Source organism: Sus scrofa, chromosome 16 (assembly GCF_000003025.6).
Source record: "Sus scrofa isolate TJ Tabasco breed Duroc chromosome 16, Sscrofa11.1, whole genome shotgun sequence".
NCBI classification, from domain to species: Eukaryota; Metazoa; Chordata; class Mammalia; order Artiodactyla; family Suidae; genus Sus; species Sus scrofa.
The window spans coordinates 18,758,210-18,779,802 of record NC_010458.4 but is presented as its reverse complement, the minus strand read 5'-3'; the positions used below and the strand labels follow the sequence as shown (position 1 = coordinate 18,779,802).

At 39.3% G+C, this 21,593-nt stretch overlaps 1 protein-coding gene across 1 annotated transcript; it reads right to left on the bottom strand.

The window, feature by feature from the left end:
* SUB1 (SUB1 homolog, transcriptional regulator) lies at window positions 382–20,917 on the bottom strand. The gene is made up of 5 exons (XM_021076608.1): window positions 20,789–20,917; window positions 17,976–18,048; window positions 16,029–16,151; window positions 6,642–6,750; window positions 382–3,394 (listed from the first exon to the last, which is right to left on the bottom strand). Exons 2-5 carry the CDS (start codon window positions 18,045–18,047, stop codon window positions 3,315–3,317), a joined length of 384 nt encoding a protein of 127 aa, XP_020932267.1. The 5' UTR covers window position 18,048; window positions 20,789–20,917; the 3' UTR covers window positions 382–3,314.

Here is a 21,593-nt window from a genome sequence, read left to right as displayed (position 1 = left end):
TAAGTTTTCCTAAATGGAAATTTAAATGAGAGATCTCAGTATATACTTGAGCAAAAGTACTGAGCAAAAATACTAAAAAGGGAAAATAGAGACTTTATAAATTAATTACAACAAGGAATAATCAGACTGCAAAGCACTCATACGGGTAAGAGGAGTCCACATACACCTTAAGATTTGCATCTTTTCACTGGATCAAGTAGATGAAAAAAAACGAAGCCACACCACCCGGTCCCAGAGGTCCTCAAAACATTCAACACTCTAAAGGCAAACTCACATTCCAAAGCATCCACACAGAAAAGTATCCTACTTGTTAATAAACCCATTCACCAGGTAACTTAGCCATTCATCTGCAGGTTTGTAAAACTGGGATGACACAGAGGGCACATTTCTTATTTTTATTTCAACATTTAAAATATTCACAGATGCAGTATTATATTCATTGACATCTCCATGGAAGATGTACCAAACAAAGCAGACAGGTATTACACAATTACAGAATTACATTTTTGTTACTATGTGAATGTTTACCCCTAGAGTTTATCTGGAAAAACACCACTTAAAAAAAAAAAAAAGCAAAAACTTTTGAGTGTTTCACTGGGTTAATTTCCATAAAAAGTGAGTTGCAAAGAACTTCAGGAGAGATACCTAAATATTAGCGCTTTTTAAAAAATTCAAACTTTTACAGTACTCTTCCAACATACTCCCACCATCAGGAATACTTAAATAATTAATACTCAACTCTTCCTCTTTTTTCCCTCAATAGCCAAGCCAGGACGTACATACTTTTCTTGCTCATTCTTTTTTCCTAAACACATTAGGTAGGATAGGTTGACCATCACAGCATCTTGACTAGCTAATGAGGTAGGCGTTTTCTTTAAAATAAATTCTTCAGCATTTTATGAAGCAAAAGATAATAAAATTATAAAGTTTTTTTTTTAGCGGTTGTTCTTTAAAATGCCAAGAGCATTGGAAATTGGTCAAATGCTGCTTGTACTTTAATAAGACAAAGAGGAAGAACCCATTAGAAAGGCCCTGCTACTGAGCACACCCAAGGGCTGGCAAGAATTAAATTCATCCTGGCATTACAAGGTAAGAAACCACTGTCTCCTCAAGAAATCTTACCAAGAAGATAAAGTTTAAACAGAAAAGAGAAGTACCCTATATCTTTTCTTTCCAGTACAAGTTACTTTGTCTCTTCTTTCAACCCAGTTCTCATCCTTTTCTACCCTTTTCTAAGAGATCATTAATTTTTGTATATTTCATTTCAGTAATGAATTGAAATGAATTTAGTAGTAACCTTAAAATCTGCCAGAGAAACACTCCTTGTGTGAAAGTTTTAATGACATGATGCTAAACAACTAGAGAATGCCTTGGTAACAGATTTCAGCACCATCTCTGTATTAGATTGCTTCAGAAAGCGTACACCTCCTAATTTCACATAAACCTAGGAAATTTACTCATTACTCCCTCTTCATCTATACCAAAATCAAAGTTCTGTGTTCTAACTACCCTTTCTGTATATATAATAAGGAATACTTTACAAATCTACCCAATTCAGTTAACTGGGACATATACTATGTTCCCAAAATAAGGGGAAAGTTTTCAATCAAGTATGATTTGTCTAAAATACATATTCTGAACACTTTGGTACCTATTATTTAATGAAGGCTAAAATAACAGAAAAGAGGATTTATTTTCCCAATTAAGCACATATTAGGGTTACTGCTAAAAAAAAAACTTTCAAAAATCTTAAAAACGTGAAAGAAATACTTAGAACAGCTGCCAGAAAACAACTGCTAACTACATGCCCTGGCAGATGGTTTTGAAATCAAGCCCTTGACAATTCTACCACAAAATGTTTTAGATATAGCAATCAAACTTGGCATAACAGCGCAACTCTCTGATACGGCAGTAACCACTGAGATTAACTACCAAAAATAAAGTCATCAAGAATTTTTTTACATGTCGTTAAACCTCTCTTTTTACTATTCTATCTAGAACTGTGTCTTACAATGTGATCAAAATATCATGTGATATCATTTAGTGTGAAGACAATTCCTTCTTCACTGCCACTTTCTTTAATTTGTTATAGTTCCCCTACCTACACTCTTTTCCTAAGGCACGCCATGCCCTATTTATTGCTGCAAAGCCCCTGAAATCTGTGCCTCAATCTGTGTCTGCTTCATCATTATGGTTCAATGAAAACCACTTCAGAGTGCTAAAACTTAGTAACATTAAGTCTAGAATGCCATCGTTCAGTAGATTAACTGCAAAAGAACCAAGTCTACTGAAGCAAAGGCCAAAAAACACAAGTATATGCTCTATATGTTCTTTCCTCTAAAAACTGACCACAACATCTACCATGAGAATAAAGCTCAGTGATATCTCTGGCTATATATATAATCCATACTCAATGTTATAAAATAAAATGTTAGGCCAGTAAGCTTTCATAATTTTTATTAAATCCTAATCTAATTTAACAGTATCTGATTTTATAGACATCATCCCATGGTGAATATAAGTGAAAGCAAATCAGACATCGAAGTCATTAATTTCTGCAGACTAAGCAGTAACTACACAGAACACTACAGTTAATGACATACACTTACTTGCTCAGTTTTCATACAAGCCATGTTGTTTATCAAACTATATCTTCTAATATTTAATACAGTAGAATTAGTGATTGTAGTCTCATATTTTAATTACAAGTACCTTATTAACTAACATTTTGACAGTTTCGGACTTTCCAAATTAGCATAATATATTCAAGAAAAAGAGCAAAAAGCAAAATAAAAGCTGAACATGACAAGATAAGTTATTAGAAGTAAAAGAAAAAGGGGAAAGAGAAGTATCATTGGGGTTGGGGAAAAAAAAAAACCAAACCAGTCCAGACATTTGGTTAGAAGACTATAGATCCACTATGAATTTCACAAACCAAAAGTCAATTCAACACAATGTACATTCTTTTGAATGTAAAAGCTGAGTTGAAACTAAAAGGTCTATAAACTGTTAATTTTTGGCCTTAATACCAACTCTTTTGATCAAAGAAGGCCACAACAGTTAAGATTGTATTACTTGATTTTATTTCACACCAGGTGGTAGACACAAAAGCAATCCTCCTTAATAAAACTGACAATTAGCTCCACTCAGAACATTTTTAATAATGCACATTTAAAAAAAAAGTATTCATCTTACAAACTGTTCTGCAATCCAAATATACAATAGCTTGGAAAACAACATTTAGAAAACAAAAGCCAATGTAGAAAGACAGATAAAACAACTAGGACAGTACAAGTTTTAATATGGCTCTGATTTTACAGTTTTCTTACTGCATCATCAATGTCAGATATCTGTTCTTTCAGCTGGCTCCACTGCTCAGGATTTAAAGAAATACCTAAAAAAAAAAAAAAGTTTATCAAAAACTGAAAATCTACTTAAGCTCTCTCAAGGATTTTCATACTTCCAACTAAAATAGTTTTATTAAAATTGCCATTCTGAATGGCACAATGGTACATTAAGAATCAAATCTCTAATGTTTGTCAATTATGTAATTATCACAACTACCTTAGCAGATCAATCTCATATCAAGTTTTACTTTCAACACTGCATTGTCCATAATGCCTATAATATACCCGGTGAGAACAAAGGATGGTGTGAAGATTTACCTCACAAATGCTTGCAAACTGGCAGGCTAAGTGGCCAGGCCTAGATTTGGTAAGTTACACCCCATTTCTATAACCAGTTGTTTCCAATATTTGCTCAAATTTAACAACATAAATGACTCTGTGCTGAGTTCTTCCAGAAGCATTCGTTTCACTCTGGAAAAATCCCTGGTTCATGCTCCAAACAGGATTTTTCAGATGTGCATACTAGTGAAGAGTGCACTCTGGAATCATGCTGTCAGGGTTCAAATCCCAAGCCCAGTAACTCTATGGCCTTTAAAAGAAGTATATTACTTCTAAGCCTCAGTTTCCTCACCAGTAAAATAGTGCTTATAACTCAAAGGGTTATTGTGAATGATTAAATTAACTAATGTGAATAAAATCTCAGCATATCATGACACATAAATGAGCATTAAAACATTAGTTAATAACATGTTGTTCCTATATAAGATGTAAAAGCATGTACAGAAAGTACTTTATAGAAACTTTCAGCGTTCTACTCCTTGGCCCATATAAACAGAAAAATAAACCAGAAATGGAAGAACTAATGACTTTCTTGGAAATCTGCTGGGAGGCACAGAAAGGAAGAGAACGTATTGGGAAGACCTAATCAAATCATTTTAGTCAAGAAAAGAAATCTGGCACTGGCTACAATGCGACAACCTGAATGATCAATCCAAAAAGTAGTCTGAAGAAAAGAAAACACAGAGTTAAGCTTTAAAAAGTCAAAAATTACCTGATGCAAACAAGTGGTACATTTCAAAACGACATGTAGGCAGAAAAGAAGAAAATAACATACAGAGGCATTTTTTTCATTAGCTAAGAATCAACCTAAACCAGCTAACTACCCAAATACATGAATTTCTGTTGGTACACAAATGCTCTCTAGCTGTTTGGTGAATGAATAAAGTATGCTTCTGTGATGATGACAAGCATGGGACAGATGAAGCACAAATAGAAGAAGGGCAAAGACCCACTTAAAGGACACCACCCTAAATAACATACTTTTGGAGATGAACCAAAAGGAAACACTGTAAACCAGGATTTCCATTCCTTTTACACCTTCCCACTGCCCCCACTCTCCTTCAAAATTGGTGTTATCTTTTTAAAGTACAATCAGAAGTAAGTTAGCAGCAACTGAAGTGATATTAGAGATATTATTTGGGGGGAGTGGTTTCAACAGCTGTATTTGAGACTTACTAAAATAAGTTTAAGTGTCATGTCCAAAAAGGCTACCAAAGATACGGAAATCAACTCAAGGAGGAAGTTGATTTCCTGCCCCCATTATTTCAACTTCAAATAAAGTCTAAACAATTTCAAGCTTAGGTAATTTTTTAAAATTCAGCCCTAATATTAGGACCAAATTCAGGAAATTAAATCTCACCTTTAAGATATACAGATGGCCAGCAAACACATGAGAAAATGCTCAACATCACTGATTATAAGAGAAATGCAAATCAAAACAACCATGAGATACCACCTCACACCAGTCAGAATGGCCATCATTAATAAGTCCACAAATAGCAAGTGCTGGACGGGTTGTGGAGAAAAGGGAACCCGCCTGCACTGTTGGTAGGAATGTAAACTGGTACAGCCACTATGGAGAACAGTTTGGAGATACCTTAGAAATCTATACATAGAACTTCCATATGACCCTGCAATCCCACTCTTGGACATCTATCCGGACAAAACTCTCCTTAAAAGAGACACATGCACCCACATGTTCACTGCAGCACTGTTCACAATAGCCAGGACATGGAAACAACCCAAATGTCCATAGACAGATGATTGGATTAGGAAGATGTGGTATATATACACAATGGAATACTACTCAGCCATAAAAAAGGAAGACATAATGCCATTTGCAGCAACATGGATGGAACTAGAGACTCTCATCCTGAGTGAAATGAGTCAAAGACAAAGACAAATACCATATGATATCACTTATAGCTGGAATCTAATATCCAGCACAAATGAACATCTCCACAGAAGAGAAAATCATGGACTGGGAAAACAGACTTGTGGCTGCCTGATGGGAGAGGGAGGGAGTGGGAGGGATCGGGAGCTTGGGCTTATCAGACACAACTTAGAATAGATTTACAAGGAGATCCTGCTGAGTAGCATTGAGAACTATGTCTAGATACTCATGTTGCAACAGAACAAAGGGTGGGGAAAAAAAAATGTATACATGTAAGGGTAACTTGATCCCCTTGCTGTACAGTGGGAAAATAAAATAAAATAAAATAGGAGTTCCCGTCGTGGCGCAGTGGTTAACGAATCCGACTAGGAACCATGAGGTTGCGGGTTCGGTCCCTGCCCTTGTTCAGTGGGTTAACGATCCGGCGTTGCCGTGAGCTGTGGTGTAGGTTGCAGACGCGGCTCGGATCCCGCGTTGCTGTGGCTCTGGCGTAGGCCGGTGGCTACAGCTCCAATTAGACCCCTAGCCTGGGAACCTCCATATGCCGCGGGAGCGGCCCAAGAAATAGCAACAACAACAACAAAAAGACAAAAGACAAAAGACAAAAAAAAAAATAAAATAAAATAAAATAAAAAGGTACAGAGTTCTTGTATACCTTATAACACCTTCACATAGTTCACGTGATGATTGATTTTCTTTTTTTGTTCATCACATGAATAGGATAAAGAAAATGGATATATGCTCTAGCTTCACCATTTGCTAATGAAATAACATGGTCATCTTATTTATATAAGCTTTGTTTATCTGTAAACAAGGAAATGGTTCTAATAAAAAGAAAAAAGAACACAGATCTAATACTCTGAGAGAATATATGTCCTTGGGTTGGTTATAAACCGTGCTGTGCCTTAGTTTTCTGATTTATAAAACATGGATAGCTGTATCCACTTTATTGTGAGGGCTAAATTAATTGCTGTATGTAAAACACTGAGAACTATGACCGGCATGGAATAAAATATTTGTTATGTGCAAAAAAAAAACAAAAAACAAAAAAAAAAACTCACCTTTTCTTCCTGGTTTCATTTCACCTTCTGGATCCATCCAATATTCTCTAATATCAATTAAGACTTTCCCTTTAAAGTCCCGAACACTGACATACCTCATTTTCCCAATCTGCAAAAGAAACAAACACATAAAAAGCTGTTCAACAATGGTATCCACATTTATATTCACATTTGCTGCATGCTCACTCTACTTTTTTTTTTTAGGGTTAAACCTGAGGTATATGGAAGTTCCCAGGCTAGGGGTCGAACTGGAGCTGTCAACTGCCAGCCTACACTACAGCAACAGCAACTCGGGATCTGATCCATGTCTGTGACCTACCCCACAGCTCACAGCAACGCCACATCCTTTAACCCACTGAGCAAGACCAGAAATAGAACCTGGGTCCTCATGGATACTAGTCAGGTTCATTACCATTGAGCCACGACAGGAACTCCCTCACTCTACCTTTTTTTTTTCTTTTTAGGGCCAAACCCTTAACTTATGGAGGTTTCCAGGCTAGAGGCTGAATCTGAGCTGTAGCTTCTGGCCTGCACCACAGCCACAGCAATGCCACATCCAAGCCGTGTCAGCAACCTACACCACAGCTCACGGCAACACTGGATCCTTAACCCACTGAGCAAGATCAGGGATTGAACCTGAATCCTCATGTATACTAGTAGAGTTCATTAACCACTGCGCCACGATGGGAACTCCTCCCTCACTCTACTTTTAATCACAAAAATAATTACTACTCTCAATATCAATACTACTCATAATATCAAAACTACACTGAAGGAACTATCACTGTTAAAAAGCTTTCTAAAAAAGATGAAACTAAACAAAACACATATCATGTTTCCATCATTTTTACACTAAAAGAATCATTAGTAAAATAGTACAATGGAAAGCAGAATAGAGATGCCTTAAAAAATTAAAAATAGGAGTTCCTGTCGTGGCTCAGAGGTTAACGAATCCGACTACAAACCATGAGGTTGTGGGTTCAATCCCTGGCTTCGCTCAGTAGGTTGGGGATCCGGCGTTGCCGTGAGCTGTGGTGTAGGTCCCAGATGTGGCTTGGATCTGGTCTTTCCGTGGCTGTGGTATAGGCTAGCAGCTGTAGTTCTGATTCGACCCCATCCTGGGAACCTCCACATGCCATGGGTGCGGCCCTAGAAAAGACAGAAGACAAAAAAAAATTAAAATAGAACTGAAAAAACTAAATTAAAAAAAAAAACTAAAAACAGATCCAGCAGCCCCACTTCTGGGTATACATACCTAAAAGAAATGAAGGTTGAGTCTTAAAGAGATATTTATTTATTCACGCACCCATGTTCACAGAAGCATTGCTCACAACACTCAAGAGATGGAAGCAACCCAAATGTCCATCATCAAATGAATGGATAAACAAAAATGGGGGACACAGATACAAGAGTGTATTATTCAGCTTTAAAAAAGGAATTCTGTCACATGGATGAACCCTTGAGGATATTATGCTAAGTGAAATAAAACCATGACAAAAAGATACATACTGGATGATTCCGCATATATGTAAGGTACCTAGAGTAGTCAGATTCAGACAAAAAGTAGAATGGAGGTTACCAGGGGCTGGGGGAGGGAGAAACAGAGGGTTGTTATGTAATAGTTTTACTCTACAGATGAAAAAGTTATGGAGATCTGTTATCACAATAACACGAACATACTTAATGTTACTGTATGCTTAAAAATAGCTAAGATGGTAAATTTCATATTCAGAGTTTTCTACCACAATAAAAATCATTAGAAAGCAAAATCTTGCACAAACTACAGCCATAGGAAATCCATAGACTCAGCTAGCTACACTGGTTTAGCAACAATTCTGAATATAAGAATCCAGAGTTTGAGTCAATAGTAACATTTTTGACATTCATTTCAAATAACATCTTTAATACACTCCACTTCCAGTCTCAAACTGAGAACTTAAAACTGTCCACAGCGGGGGAAAACACTGTCCACAGAAAATTATTCTTCAAAACCTTCTACTGTTGCTTAACACGAACTACAGATGGCACAGGGAAGGAAAAGGCTTTACTCCACAAAGTGTCTGTAAGCATTTTCCCAGATGTCTCATGCTGCTATAAAAACAAGTACTCAGCTGCTTTAAGGGAATGGTACGATATAGTTAACACAACTTGTTAGCTAGCTACTTTAACTTCTACCCTCCTTCCCTAGAAACTTCTCACAAGCTTCCTCATCCATAATTTCAATGAGCTATGTATAAATGCTTCTGTTTACTACAGATGAACTTCGGAGGCATTTTCTTCCTACCAAATATGGCTAACCATCCACATATTTAAAACTTTGCAATTTTACAATTTGAAGTTCCTCACTGCTTTTCAAATAACCTGTGTTTGATTACACTAAATAAGAAATATAGGAAAAAATATAGGTCAACAAACCAACACTCTAAAACTTGGCAACAATGCTTCAGAGAACACCAGTACCAAAGCACTATGGGGATGGAAGGACAGGAAAGCCTGAGAACAGAGTAATGCTGCTCTACCAAAATGTGAACCTCTTACTGTTCTCTCTTTTTTTTGTGTGTGTTGTCTCTTCTAGGGCCCCACCGGAGGTATATGGAGGTTCCTAGGCTAGGGTCTAATCGGAGCTGTAGCTGCTGGCCTATGCCAGAGACACAGCAATGCGGGATCCAAGCTGTGTCTGCGACCTACACCACAGCTCACGGCAACGCCGGATCGTTAACCCACTGAGCAAGGGCAGGGAACAAACCCGAAACCCCATGGTTCCTGGTCAGATTCGTTAACCACTGAGCCACAATGGGAACTCCTAAACCTCTTATTGTAACCAAAAACTTTCTGTGAATTTTGTATAGTATCCCTTAATATAGCTGGTGTTCATTTCAGCATAAAAAGCTTTAATGCAAATCTCCAAATAAAGGCCGGCAGCTACAGCTCTGATTCGACCCCTAACCTGGGAATCTCCATATGCCACAGCTGCTGCCCTAAAAAGACAAAATAAAAATAAATAAATAAAAATTATAAAATAAAAAATAGGAGTTCCCGTCATGGCGCAGTGGTTAACAAATCCGACTAGGAACCATGAGGTTGCGGGTTCGGTCCCTGCCCTTGCTCAGTGGGTTAACGATCCGGCGTGGCCGTGAGCTGTGGTGTAGGTTGCAGACGCGGCTCGGATCCCGCTTTGCTGTGGCTCTGGCGTAGGCCGGTGGCTACAGCTCCGATTCAGCCCCTAGCCTGGGAACCTCCATATGCCGCGGGAACGGCCCAAGAAATAGCAACAACAACAACAGCAACAAAAAATAAAAAATAAAAAAATAAAATAAAATAAAATAAATAAAATAAAAAATAAAAATAAATAAATATGAAAAGAAAAAAATCCTCCAAATCAGTAAATCAAACGATCCTTTCTTTTTTTTTGGCCATGCCAGAGGCATGCAAAAGTTCCCATGCCAGGGATTAAACCAGCGTCACAGCAGTGACAATGTCAGATCCTTAACCTGCTGAGCCACCAGGGAACTCTAAATGACCTTTTTTTAATAGGCAAAAAATTTGAACAGTCTTCAAACAAAAATATATCAGGCAAGTGCAAAGTCAAACTATATATCTATTAATTAAAGTGGATAAAATTTTAAAGACTGGCAATACCCACTGAGGATGTAGAGCACTAGAATCTTATACACTGCTGGCAGGTGTGTAAAACAGTACAGTCTTTTTTTTTTTTTTTTTTTTTTTTGTCTTTTTGCTATTTCTTTGGGCCGCTCTCGCGACATATGGAGGTTCCCAGGCTAGGGGTCGAATCGGTACTGTAGCCATTGGCCTACGCCAGAGCCACAGCAAAGCGGGATCTGAGCCGCGTCTGCAACCTACACCACAGCTCACGGCAACGCCAGATCCTTAACCCACTGAACAAGGGCAGGGACCGAATCCGCAACCTCATGGTTCCTAGTCAGATTCGTTAACCACTGCGCCACGATGGGAACTCCAAAAGAGTACAGTCATTTTTGAAAACAGTTTGACACTTTCTTACAGAGTTAAACATACACTTAGCCTATAACCCAGCAAATGCACCTTGATATTTACCCAAAAGGAGAAAATGTCCACAAAAGACTTGAACAAGCATATTCGTAGCAGCTTTATTCCTAATAGCAAAAGACTAGAAAACAACCCAAATATCCATTCACACGAATGGATAAATGAACTGAGTACAGTCATACAATGGAATATCAATCAGCAATAAAAAGGCACGAGCTACTGATACTTCAAACAAGGACTGATCCCAAAACGTAATGGTACGCAAAGGACACAAAACAATACAGCCTATATGATTTCATCTATATGAGGCTTTAGAAAAGCAAAATAAATTTCTAGTGATAGAAATTATATCAGTGCCTACCTGGAGCAAGGGAATGGACTATAAAGAGAGGCCTAGGGGGAATTTCCCACCGTTATGGAAACGGCCTCATTATAAGAGCACGTTTATTACAGTTCATCAAACCATGCTTTAAATGTGTGCATTTTATCACATATAAATCATACTTATTCTGTTTTAAAAAGAAAGGAATTTGCCCAATAGTTACCTCTTCCTTGAGGAGAAATAAAGCTGACAAATTCTTAAATACAACAAACACCCCCCCAAAAAAACCCAAAAAACAAGGATACAGTAGTATAGATATAATAATTAAAAGCAGAAAGAATAAAGACCACTGCATTTACATATCATAGAAGAAAATAACAATCACATCACAGAATACGTACTTTTTTTTTTACCCGCACATCAACTGGAGATTAGTAGAGAAGAAAAAAAAAAAAAACATGTATATCACACAGATCAGTGATTCTTAAATTTTTTTTTTATTTCCTGTCCCCTTTGGGGAACTGGAACTGATGAAGGTTATAAATAATCCCTTCTTTACAAAAAACTCAAAGAATTTCATGGGCTCCCAAAATGAAACCCCCAGGTTAAGAACATTTGACTCTGTAATAACATAATTTAAAAGTAACAGGCTTATCCTTAAATCATCAAATCAACTGAAGTAGTATTGCTGATCCTTTGTACCTTTCTTTGAAGAAAAATAGGGATCAGAGTCCTCTGCCTCAACCATTCTGACCTTTTAAGACACAAGCACTATAATTACAGGATAGCTCCCCAATTCATCTTTAACATCACTTTAAGTCATGCAGGGTAGATTACATGTTCTTAAAATTCAGAGCTGAAGAAACCAGACAAAAGCAAGTATCTAGTAGCATTTCCTCTCTAGTCAGGATTCTGCCCAATTCATTCTAGAGTTTAAAAGATTAGTGCGGTGACTTTCCCTGGGCACAATTCTCTTCAAATATTGTATCAGAGGGCTGCTTATGCTTGATGTACACTGCCTTATCAGAATTTAAGGTCATTTCCTCCATTTCTACTCTCAAGAGATGGATACTTAGGTTAAAAAAAAAAAAAAAATCCTGCATAATGGCTACTAACCAATATCCAAACAATTTTAATTCAGAGTTCAGATCTATTTGTTTTTGGCAAAGTATACCTGATAACTGGGTCCTTAAAGATCCTAGCAATGTCTTAAAAAGTTCCATTCTAGGAGATGTCTTCAAGGCAGTTTCTTGGTAAATGAAGAGTGTAGAAAATACACAGCCTTTTTTTTTTTTTTTTTTTTTGCCACACAACACAAATTCCAGGGCCAGGGAACAAACCTACCCCACAGCAGCAACCTGAGCCACAGCAGTGACAACTGCAAATCTTTAACCTGCTAAGCCACCAGGGAACTCCTATAGCCCTATTTTTTTAAATGAACAGAATTTACAACTTTATAAAACACAATGAGGATAACTTATCTTCCTTCCAGAAACTACATCCTTCACCAGCCTAATAAAATTATCAAACCATTATTACCAATAAAAAGGAAGTCCTCATTTTATATTGTATTACCAGTGGATGCTAATGTGCTCTTAAGCCAATTAAAAGTCAGTATTACCACCAAAATATCTATGGCCAAAATACCACTTCAAGGAAAACATTCTAATGGCAATGAAATTAAATATCATATTATTTATTAGAATGCCTATCCAGACTACTTTCATAGACTACTAGGTCTGTGAAAAATTACTTTGAAAAAAAAGAAAAAGCCTATGTTCCTCCTAGAGGCACTTTCAAAAGGAGTCTAACAGACTTGTAAGGCTTGTGGAACCTTCCCAACGAGGGTTTTAGAACTAAACTCATTTTTTCTGGTGAAATAACCTCCCCATAAAAAAAGAACTGGTTTGCCATAACTACTCTAACAGAATAAAATCTCTAAATGTGGGGCCTGGTTTATCTGTAAAATCAAGAGTAGGGTAGACAAGATAAAATCCATTAATAGGCTACAGATGATCTATCATCCAAGTAAAGGTACACATATAGTGAACAGAACTGATCAGAGAAAAGCCCAAGATAGTTGCCAAGCATCTACCTCAAAGTTTTTACCTTTAGCAAACATTAAGTCAAAACATTCCAAAGCAACCCTTCATTCTACATGGGAGGAAAGTGACATACACTCTTGCAGATTTTACATTTCTTTCTGCCCTCTAAAATATCTTCCACTGCATTCAGAAAAAACTCAAACTCCTAGAAACGGCCTTCCTACAGGAAAGCCCTGCAAGACCGATCCCCTCGCCTTCCTTACCAACTAGATCTCCTACTTTCTAGGCCAACTTTCTAGACTCCAGCTACCAGGATTTTATAATTCCTGCACAATCCAAGCTCTTTCCCACCTAAAAGGCATCTGCACAACGCCCTCTACTCTGGAAACGCTTCACTCTTCCATACACTTGGCATGGCTGACTGTCCTTTATGTCTTAAGCTTTTTTTTTTTTTTGCTTTTTATGGCCACACCTGTGGCATATGGAGGTTCCCAGGTTAGGGGCCTACGCTACGGCCAGAGTAACGTGGGATCGAGCCACATCTGCAATCTACACCACAGCTTACAGCAATGCCAGATCATTAACCCACTGAGCAAGATCGAGGATCAAACCCATATCCTCATGGATACTAGCTGGTCTGTTACTGCTGAGCCACAATGAGAACTCCTGTCTTAAGCTTTAAATGTCACTTCCTCAGAAAAGAATCTCAGAGCACCTTCTCACTCATAATATTCTGCCCTTTCACTTCTCCACCCTTATCATAGCTTCAGTTATATTATCTACTCAAAGAAATAAGAACCCTTTCATAACTCTTCCTTATATACAAAGGGTAATAACTTAGGTTCTCTACCAAATTAATCTAGTCTGCTTCTCATTCCTCTATATATAAAGTCAGAAGATTAAAACCCTTAAATAAATAATTGATCTGCATTTTGTCAGTTTTATCACTTTTTTTTTGTTTTTGCTTTTTTAGGGCCGCATTCGCAGCCTATGGAGATTCCCAAGCTGGGGGTCTAATCTGAGCTACAGCTGCTGGCCTACACCACAGCCACAGCCACGCAGGATCCAAGCCTCATCTGCGACCTGTACCACAGCTCACGGCAACGCTGGATCCTTAATACACTGAGCAAGGCCAGGGATCAAACCCGCAACCTCAGGGTTCCTAGTCAGATTATTTTCCGCTGCACCCCGATAGGAACTCCTCATCATATAATTTTTAATAAAAAATATATGTATTTAAGGTATACAACATGATTTGTTATACATTATTCAGAGTGAAAAGATTATTACCCTCAAGCTAACACAGTAACATCTCCTCACACAGTTACCATTTTTGTATGTAATCAGTGCACCTGAAAATCTCTTAGTACAGCTCCAGTGTTCAATATGGTATTAAGTATAGTTACCATGTGTCTACTTCTTTATCCAGATGTATAGTAAGGCAAAATTGAGTAAAAATATCCAAATTCTGTTTTCCCATTCTGACCTTAATCCTGGTACTGCGTCTTTCAAGGACAGTAGTAAGTTAAAAAACAAAAACAAAAAAAAACCAGAAACACATGCATGCACGCGCGCACACACACACAGCCTCATTTTGGTGTTCCCGTCGTGGCGCAGTGGTTAACAAATCCAACTAGGAACCATGAGGTTGAAGGTTCGATCCCTGGCCTTGCTCAGTGGGTTAACGATCCGGTGTTGCCGTGAGCTGTGGTGTAGGTTGCAGACTCCGCTCGGATTCCACGTTGCTGTGGCTCTGGCGTAGGCCAGCAGCTACAGCTCCGATTTGACCCCTAGCCTGGGAACCTCCATATGCCGCGGGTGCCGCCCAAGAAAAGAAAAAAAGACAAAAAAAAGCCTCACTTTGTTTGCAGTCTCATTTTGTCCAACCTTCTTTCTGGCTTCAAATGATACTAATGCCTCCTCTTAGAAAGGCTTAACTTTCTCATGTTCTCACAAAGCACTTATTTTTTTCTTGCTCCTATTACTGTACTCTTCCTATTTTCCTTCACCTTCTCTGACCTATATCCTCTTTTGTCCTTCTAACCTGAGTATCACCAAGACATGTCCTCACTCACCTCCCTCTTCTTCCTCTGGTTTATTATCTACTTCAGCGGAAGGCTTCAGTCAACCATACTAATGACCCCACAAAAAACAGTTCTCAACTAAGCCTTCCAGGTGTTAAAGGAGAGAGACTTTATCACATTTACAATCAGGTCCAAAAAGCCAAACTTAACAACCTTTGCCACTAAAACTAGTTTCCTCATATTTATCAAAGAAACCTTCACCTCTATTGTCTTTCAAATTCAAAACCAGTCTCTACTGATGGCTTCATGTCTCTAGTCCATTCTTCCTCATCATCGATCTATAATTACCATTATCTTATCTTTTGGAAAGACCATCAAATATTTATCCCCACTGCCTCTCCCATAAAACCTTCTTATACCGTGATACCAATAACAAGTCTCCCTAAAACAAGAAGCTATACTAGTACTGAGTAATTTCATCAAATCCCTTTAATGAACTTCCCTCATTTCATCCTGCTACTCAACCTTATTCCCCAACATATAAACAGAGGGCCCATATCAGTAATCCCATTTACCTGTTCTGTTATCAAGCCAAAACTAGGCAGGTTACATTGCTGTTTCCCCTCCAGGAATATCTTCTGCATACTTCTCAGTCCAATGCTGGACCTACCTCCTCCAAACTGCTTTCTCAATGTGCAGTTCTCCATCTTTTTTTTTTGTATTTCTCTTAACTACATCATGTAAATTGCTTTCATTTCTACAAACTTGTTCTTACATTTCAACAAATAGCCTCAGTCGAGAGGACTATAACATACATAAAAGATTATTATATGTTATCAGATTAAGGTACTTTAAAAATTTTTTTTTAAGTATTGGAGAAATAACAATCAAAGGAAAAAAGGTACTTTTAACATCCTTCAGACCAAGGCAAATAATAATTCCTCTGGATCTAAGGAAATAACCAGCTAACCTGAAACATGTTATCATCTCTGCTGCTGCTGCTCTGCTTGGAGGACGACAGTGCTCTTGAAGTTTCACCAGTCTTTTGCTTCTTTACAGGTTTTTCTGGAGCAACTTGCTTTTTCCTCTTTAACTTGAAACAAAAACATGGTTAATATGATTAAAATTTGCCTAAGAACAAGACACATCTCAGGTTCAAAAGACTCCATTACTTTTCAACACTTGAAAGATTAAAAAAAAACTGTATTTATTAAGAAAAAAAGCATAAATACATACATAGGCAAGTTTCACTTGACAACAGAACTATGAAACTAACCTATCAAGTATAGTATTTTCAAACTGTGTTTTCAGAAACCGAAAAGATACTTCAGACATTAGTAGTGACCAGAGAAACAGTTATTCCATAGAATGTGATCTCACATAAGATTTCTTTGGTGGAAAAAATAGAGGGGCCTTCTGCCTCTGAATAAACTTTTGGAAACCACAAGTCTACTAAACTACTCAGTTATTTATTTTTACAAAGAAAATATACTAATTAGGACAAATGAACTAACTTATGATTATTTACATCTGCCCATTCCAAAAGGGACTGAAATTGGCTTAAGGAGTTGATAGTAGGCACAGCTAAGAATGTCACTTCGTACTGGGTACCGGAGGTGAACAACTCATCACAAAAAAAAAAAAATCGCTTATGATGGAAAGCACTATGTTAGACTAGCACTCAAAATCAAAACATTGTTTTGAAAGCAGCATTACTATAAAAGCTTTTTACATAGCCTCATTCCCAAAATGAGACATCAGTCCATGAAATCCAGTAGTTCCAAATCTAAACAGTAGAGGGCAGTCATGATCCTTAGTGGAAGGTATAAACTATTAAATGTTCCACCAAATTAAAGTTAGGTAAAATATAATGCATATTTATGTCCACAAATTGGAAAAGCGATTTAATGTAAGTGCTTAAAAGATTAATAGTACTATTTAAGATAAATAGCAAAAATTAGCGCAATAAGCAGTATGAGGCTTTGGATAGTCCCTGTGGACCGGCACACAATTGGCACATAAAAGCTCCAGAAAAATTTGTTAAATGAATGTATTCAAATGTTATACTGTAAGAAAATTTTAAACTCTGACATTTCCTCCTCAAATATAACTGCATATTCTTTGAAGCTTTTCAACCTTCCACGTGATACTTTATTTTCCTATAAAAAGTCCATCTCCTCCAAGATTCTCATATAAGCTCTCTTTTCTTCTAACACTGCTAACTGAGCTCAGGGACACAACTGTGTAAGCTTCAAGGAGATAAAGGACAGTGAGATGCTCAGTTAAGCAGATGCACAGTTAAGTTTATAGCATATCTGTTATCTAATGCAGAAAAAGCCTAGTCTATCAAAATGGGTAATTTCATGTTAGCTTTGCTGAGTGCTGATCTAACTAAAAGGAGGAGACCAGAGTAAATAACATTCTAATTTAAAATGTACCAAGCCTCCATTTTATGTAATCCCCGGAGGCAGAATAAACATCAAGGCTGAGAAGCCTATCAAACTGACATCTGCTTTCCAGGAGTTCAGATAATTTGGCTCAACTACTACACAGAATACCTAGAGACTAGGCAGACTACTAGATAATGGCAAGTAATGGCTTTGGCCTAATTCTAGCGCTTTTCCTCCAGGGTCTAAGGCAGTGGTCCTGCAGCTTTAGGGCTCCTAAAAACCTCAGCAGGAGACTTGTTAAAGTCAGAAGACATGCGCAGGTCTGACCTAGGGGCTTGGCATGTGTGTATGATTAAAAACCCTAGGCACTTTAGTCAAACGATCCAGGAGCCACCTGCTCTTTCAGAAACACCTATCCAGGCACTCGGTTTTAAGACTCTAACATGCTTTGCAGTTCTTCAGAACTGGAGGTGAGCAATACTGCTGAATTAATTATCACAAAAGTGACATGGTAGAGGTATAGTCACCTTTTTGTCAACTTCACTGTCAGAATCGCTGCCAGAAGAGCTTGAAGAAACAAGTTCCTTTGACTTCGGCATTCTGAAAGGAAAATACATTATGTAAGTAATTTACAAATTGTTCCATTACCTTCAACATAACTCTCCCCCAATTAGATTCCAGATGCTCCAAAATTCATTCTACCATTTTGTGGTACTGGAATTGTTACACTGAGGACAATGCTAGAAGTTATGTTCTTCCAAGTTGAAAATAACATGGCAGAGTGAAGTGCTCTGTATACAGCAAGAAGAACTAAATGTCATGTACATCTCATACTCCTACACCTCTCTCTTTCCCAAAGCCAGCGGGTCTTTTTATACTTCATTTTAGCAGGGTTAGATGTTTATGGATAGGGTAAATTGCAAGAAGGCAGCTGACAGCAATCCCTGCTAAAACCAGGAATATACATGAATAGTAATTTTCAGTACTGCTTTATACTTCCCATTGATGAGACTAAGTGTATGATCATTCACTGTGGGACTCCAACATACCAACAGCATGGCGAACTGTACTGTACAGATGTCGATATCTAGTTAAATTTTTACCATTATGATCCTATTTTTCATATTTTGTATATATTAATTTGGGGGGGGCTTTTTGACCATGCCATCAAAAGAGCAAGTACTGATTCAGAGTTGTACATAATTCACAGTTCATTACATTTTATACTGACTTTCTACTCTGGAGTATGACTAAAATTTGAAGACTCTGCTAATCAGAGGGGCAAAACCTTGCCTCAAATTCCTACTATGACCCTAGTTCCCAAGGCCCCCCAGACAGAGGTACATAAATCAGTGCCTTGCTTTCACATGCCTGAGAGCAAGGCACAGTCTTCTTCCTTTATGTTTCCCAAATTTCAAGCAATTCCAAGGCTTGCTGTACCTCTTTCCAAAGCACTATTACAAAAGTGGTAAAATGCTGGAGTTCCCGTCATGGCTCAGTGGTTAACGAATCCTACTAGGAACCATGAGGTTTTGGGTTCGATCCCTGGTCTTGCTCAGTGGGCTAAGGATCCGGCGTTGCCGTGAGCTGAGGTGTGGGTCGTAGACGCAGCTCGGATCCCTCCATGCTGTGCTCTTGCCTAGGCCGTAGGCCGGTGGCTACAGCTCTGATTACACCCCAGACCTGGGAACCTCCATATGCCGCGGGAGTGACTCAAGAACAGGCAAAAAGACCAAAAAAAAAAAAAAAAAAGTGGTAAAATGCTTACTTTCAAAACGAGTATCTTTTGTTCTCTCCATCTCTGAAAAGCCTGAGTCTTATTAATTTTTGTGTGCCATAAAGGGCCCAATGTACACAACACATACTGTAAATGGTTGCTGGATGAAAGATCACAAATAACGCAGCTCTCGACTAAACTTGCATTTGCACTGGCACTGAATGTGCCGCACAATAGGAGGTCAAGGTAAAAGAAATGGGCCATCCCCGGCCAGCACTAAATTCAAGAAGCTCAAACTATGCCCAACTCAGCCTTACTGCTTTTAACTGGCAATTTCTTGATGACAGGAGGAGTAAATTCAGAAGGGAGCAGCAACATTCATAAAACCACGTTGTATACATGAGTCCTGTTAGTGCCCCACTTTACAACCTAATCTCCAAAATCAATCTTGTTGTTTTTTATGCTAGTTGCGATTAATGCCCAAGAAACATTTTTTAAGGTAATTAAATTGAACATAATCTATATTTCACTTTAAAACGGTCAAGCATAACTATACCATCTGTTCGTTAAAGGTACCTGGGGGCCTAAGACCATTTCAAAGAACCACCTCGTGTCTAACCCAAGTCAGTCCATCCGACACGAAGAGAAGGCAATGGTAACTAAAGCCAGCCTCTTTGAACTTCTAACAAAATACATTTTAATTTTTACTGAATAAGCCTTTACTGTTCGAGGTAAAAAAGGGGGCGGGGCAGGCTCCTCCTGAAGGCAAAAATGATACGAAAAGCGCCGGTATAGAACATACACAAAACACAACCTAAAAATCAATCTTCTATCTTTGATGAAGGCATGGGGGAGGGAGCATTAGAAAAGACGAGGTGAAAATAAACTAGGACCAAAGGACAGACGAATTCGGTACAACACGAGGGTGATAAACACTAAAACGGAGAAGGGGGGGTCTCACAAGACCAAGAACCTCGGGACAGGCAACGACTTGGGCGAGGGGAGGCAGGTTGGTCGGAGGGGGCGTGGGAAGCAGCGAAATGCGGAGGAGACGGTGTGGGAAGAGGAGGGACTTGCACCAAGCGCCATTTTCTTCTCTCGAAGCGCTCGCTACCCCCCAGCAAACCAGCCGTCCCCTGCCACCCCAGTCTCTACTGCCGCCCCCTGGGTTCTCCTCCGCCCTGGCCCACTCTCCCTCACCCCTGGAGGGCCCCCCCAATCCTGGGGGCAGGGGTGGGGGCACCAGAGAGGCCTAGGGCAAGCGCAGGCCCCGCACGCGCCCCCGCCCGAGCCCAGGCCGCCGCATTGTCCCGGGGGCGCCCCGGCCCCCTCCCCGCGGCTCCTCGCCCCGGCCCGGCCGTGTCCAGCCGCCCCAGGCCGCTGTCCCCGGGTGCCACCTCCAGGCGCCGAGGGGCCTGCACCGCGTGAGGCGCGGGGTCGGGTACAGAAGAGAGGGTCAGGGGAGGCGGAGGAGGAGAAGCTGGAGATCGGGCACCGCCGCCATTTCCCGCTGCCGTCGCGGACGAGAGGGAACGAGGGGAGGTAGTAAGCGGTTGGGCTGAGGGGGTGGGGGTCGGCCAGGTCGGGGTTTCGAAGGAGGAGGACCGGGACCCGAGTACTCACGCTCCGCTCGGGTAGGCGAACCACCTCCTGCTGGCTCGCTTGCTCTCGACTGACAGAGAACCGGAACTGACGGCAGCTAAGAGTCTCCGGCCCCGCCCCGCTGGGACCGCGGACACGTGATGGGGCGTGGCCTCCCCGCGGAAACCAACACCGAGACCCTTTCCAGGGCTTTAAAGGGACCTCCCCTGGTCCTGAACCGATGCCGTTAAAAGTGAGATGCAGCCAAGACTGGATCAGACCTGTGAGGGAACGAGGGAATGAATAAAACAAGAATGACAAGCACCGAGCTTTGCATTTGTTTAATAAATGTTTTCTTGTATTAAAATGAAATGTCCATACATGACCCTGGCTGGTAAAATTCAAAGGGAAGAAGCCAAACTCACAGCATTTAATTCCAGAAAGTGGGGAAAGGAAAAAAAAAAAAAAAACTTTGCAGACCTCTTCGGTCACATACACATCCTTAATACCTAAACTGAATCCTGGAGGTGTATGGTAGTTCACAGAAGGCAAGAGAAATCCATACTACAAGCAGGAACACGGCCAATAGATTATTTGAATGAATATTTAATGAATGCCTACTATGGCCAAGAATATATATATATATATAAGCCAAGAATAAATATAAGCTCATATATGTACATGTATGTACATATATTTATTCTACACACATTTATCAAACACCTATGTTCCAGACACTGCAATGAGGCACTTAAATATTACTTATCCTAACAAGCACTTTCCAAAGTATGAATGATTATTCTCTCCATTTTGTAGATGAGGACATCAAGGATCAACAAGATGAAAG

Excerpts from the sequence above, each read along its gene's own strand:
- SUB1 (XM_021076608.1), bottom strand. The coding sequence starts at position 18,047 with ATGCCGAAGTCAAAGGAACTTGTTTCTTCAAGCTCTTCTGGCAGCGAT. Across the intron at positions 16,152-17,975 it reads ACAGTGAAGTTGACAAAAAG|TTAAAGAGGAAAAAGCAAGT; the intron begins GTGACTATACCT and ends TTTTGTTTCAAG. Across the intron at positions 6,751-16,028 it reads GAGATGATAACATGTTTCAG|ATTGGGAAAATGAGGTATGT; the intron begins GTTAGCTGGTTA and ends TTTCTTTTGCAG.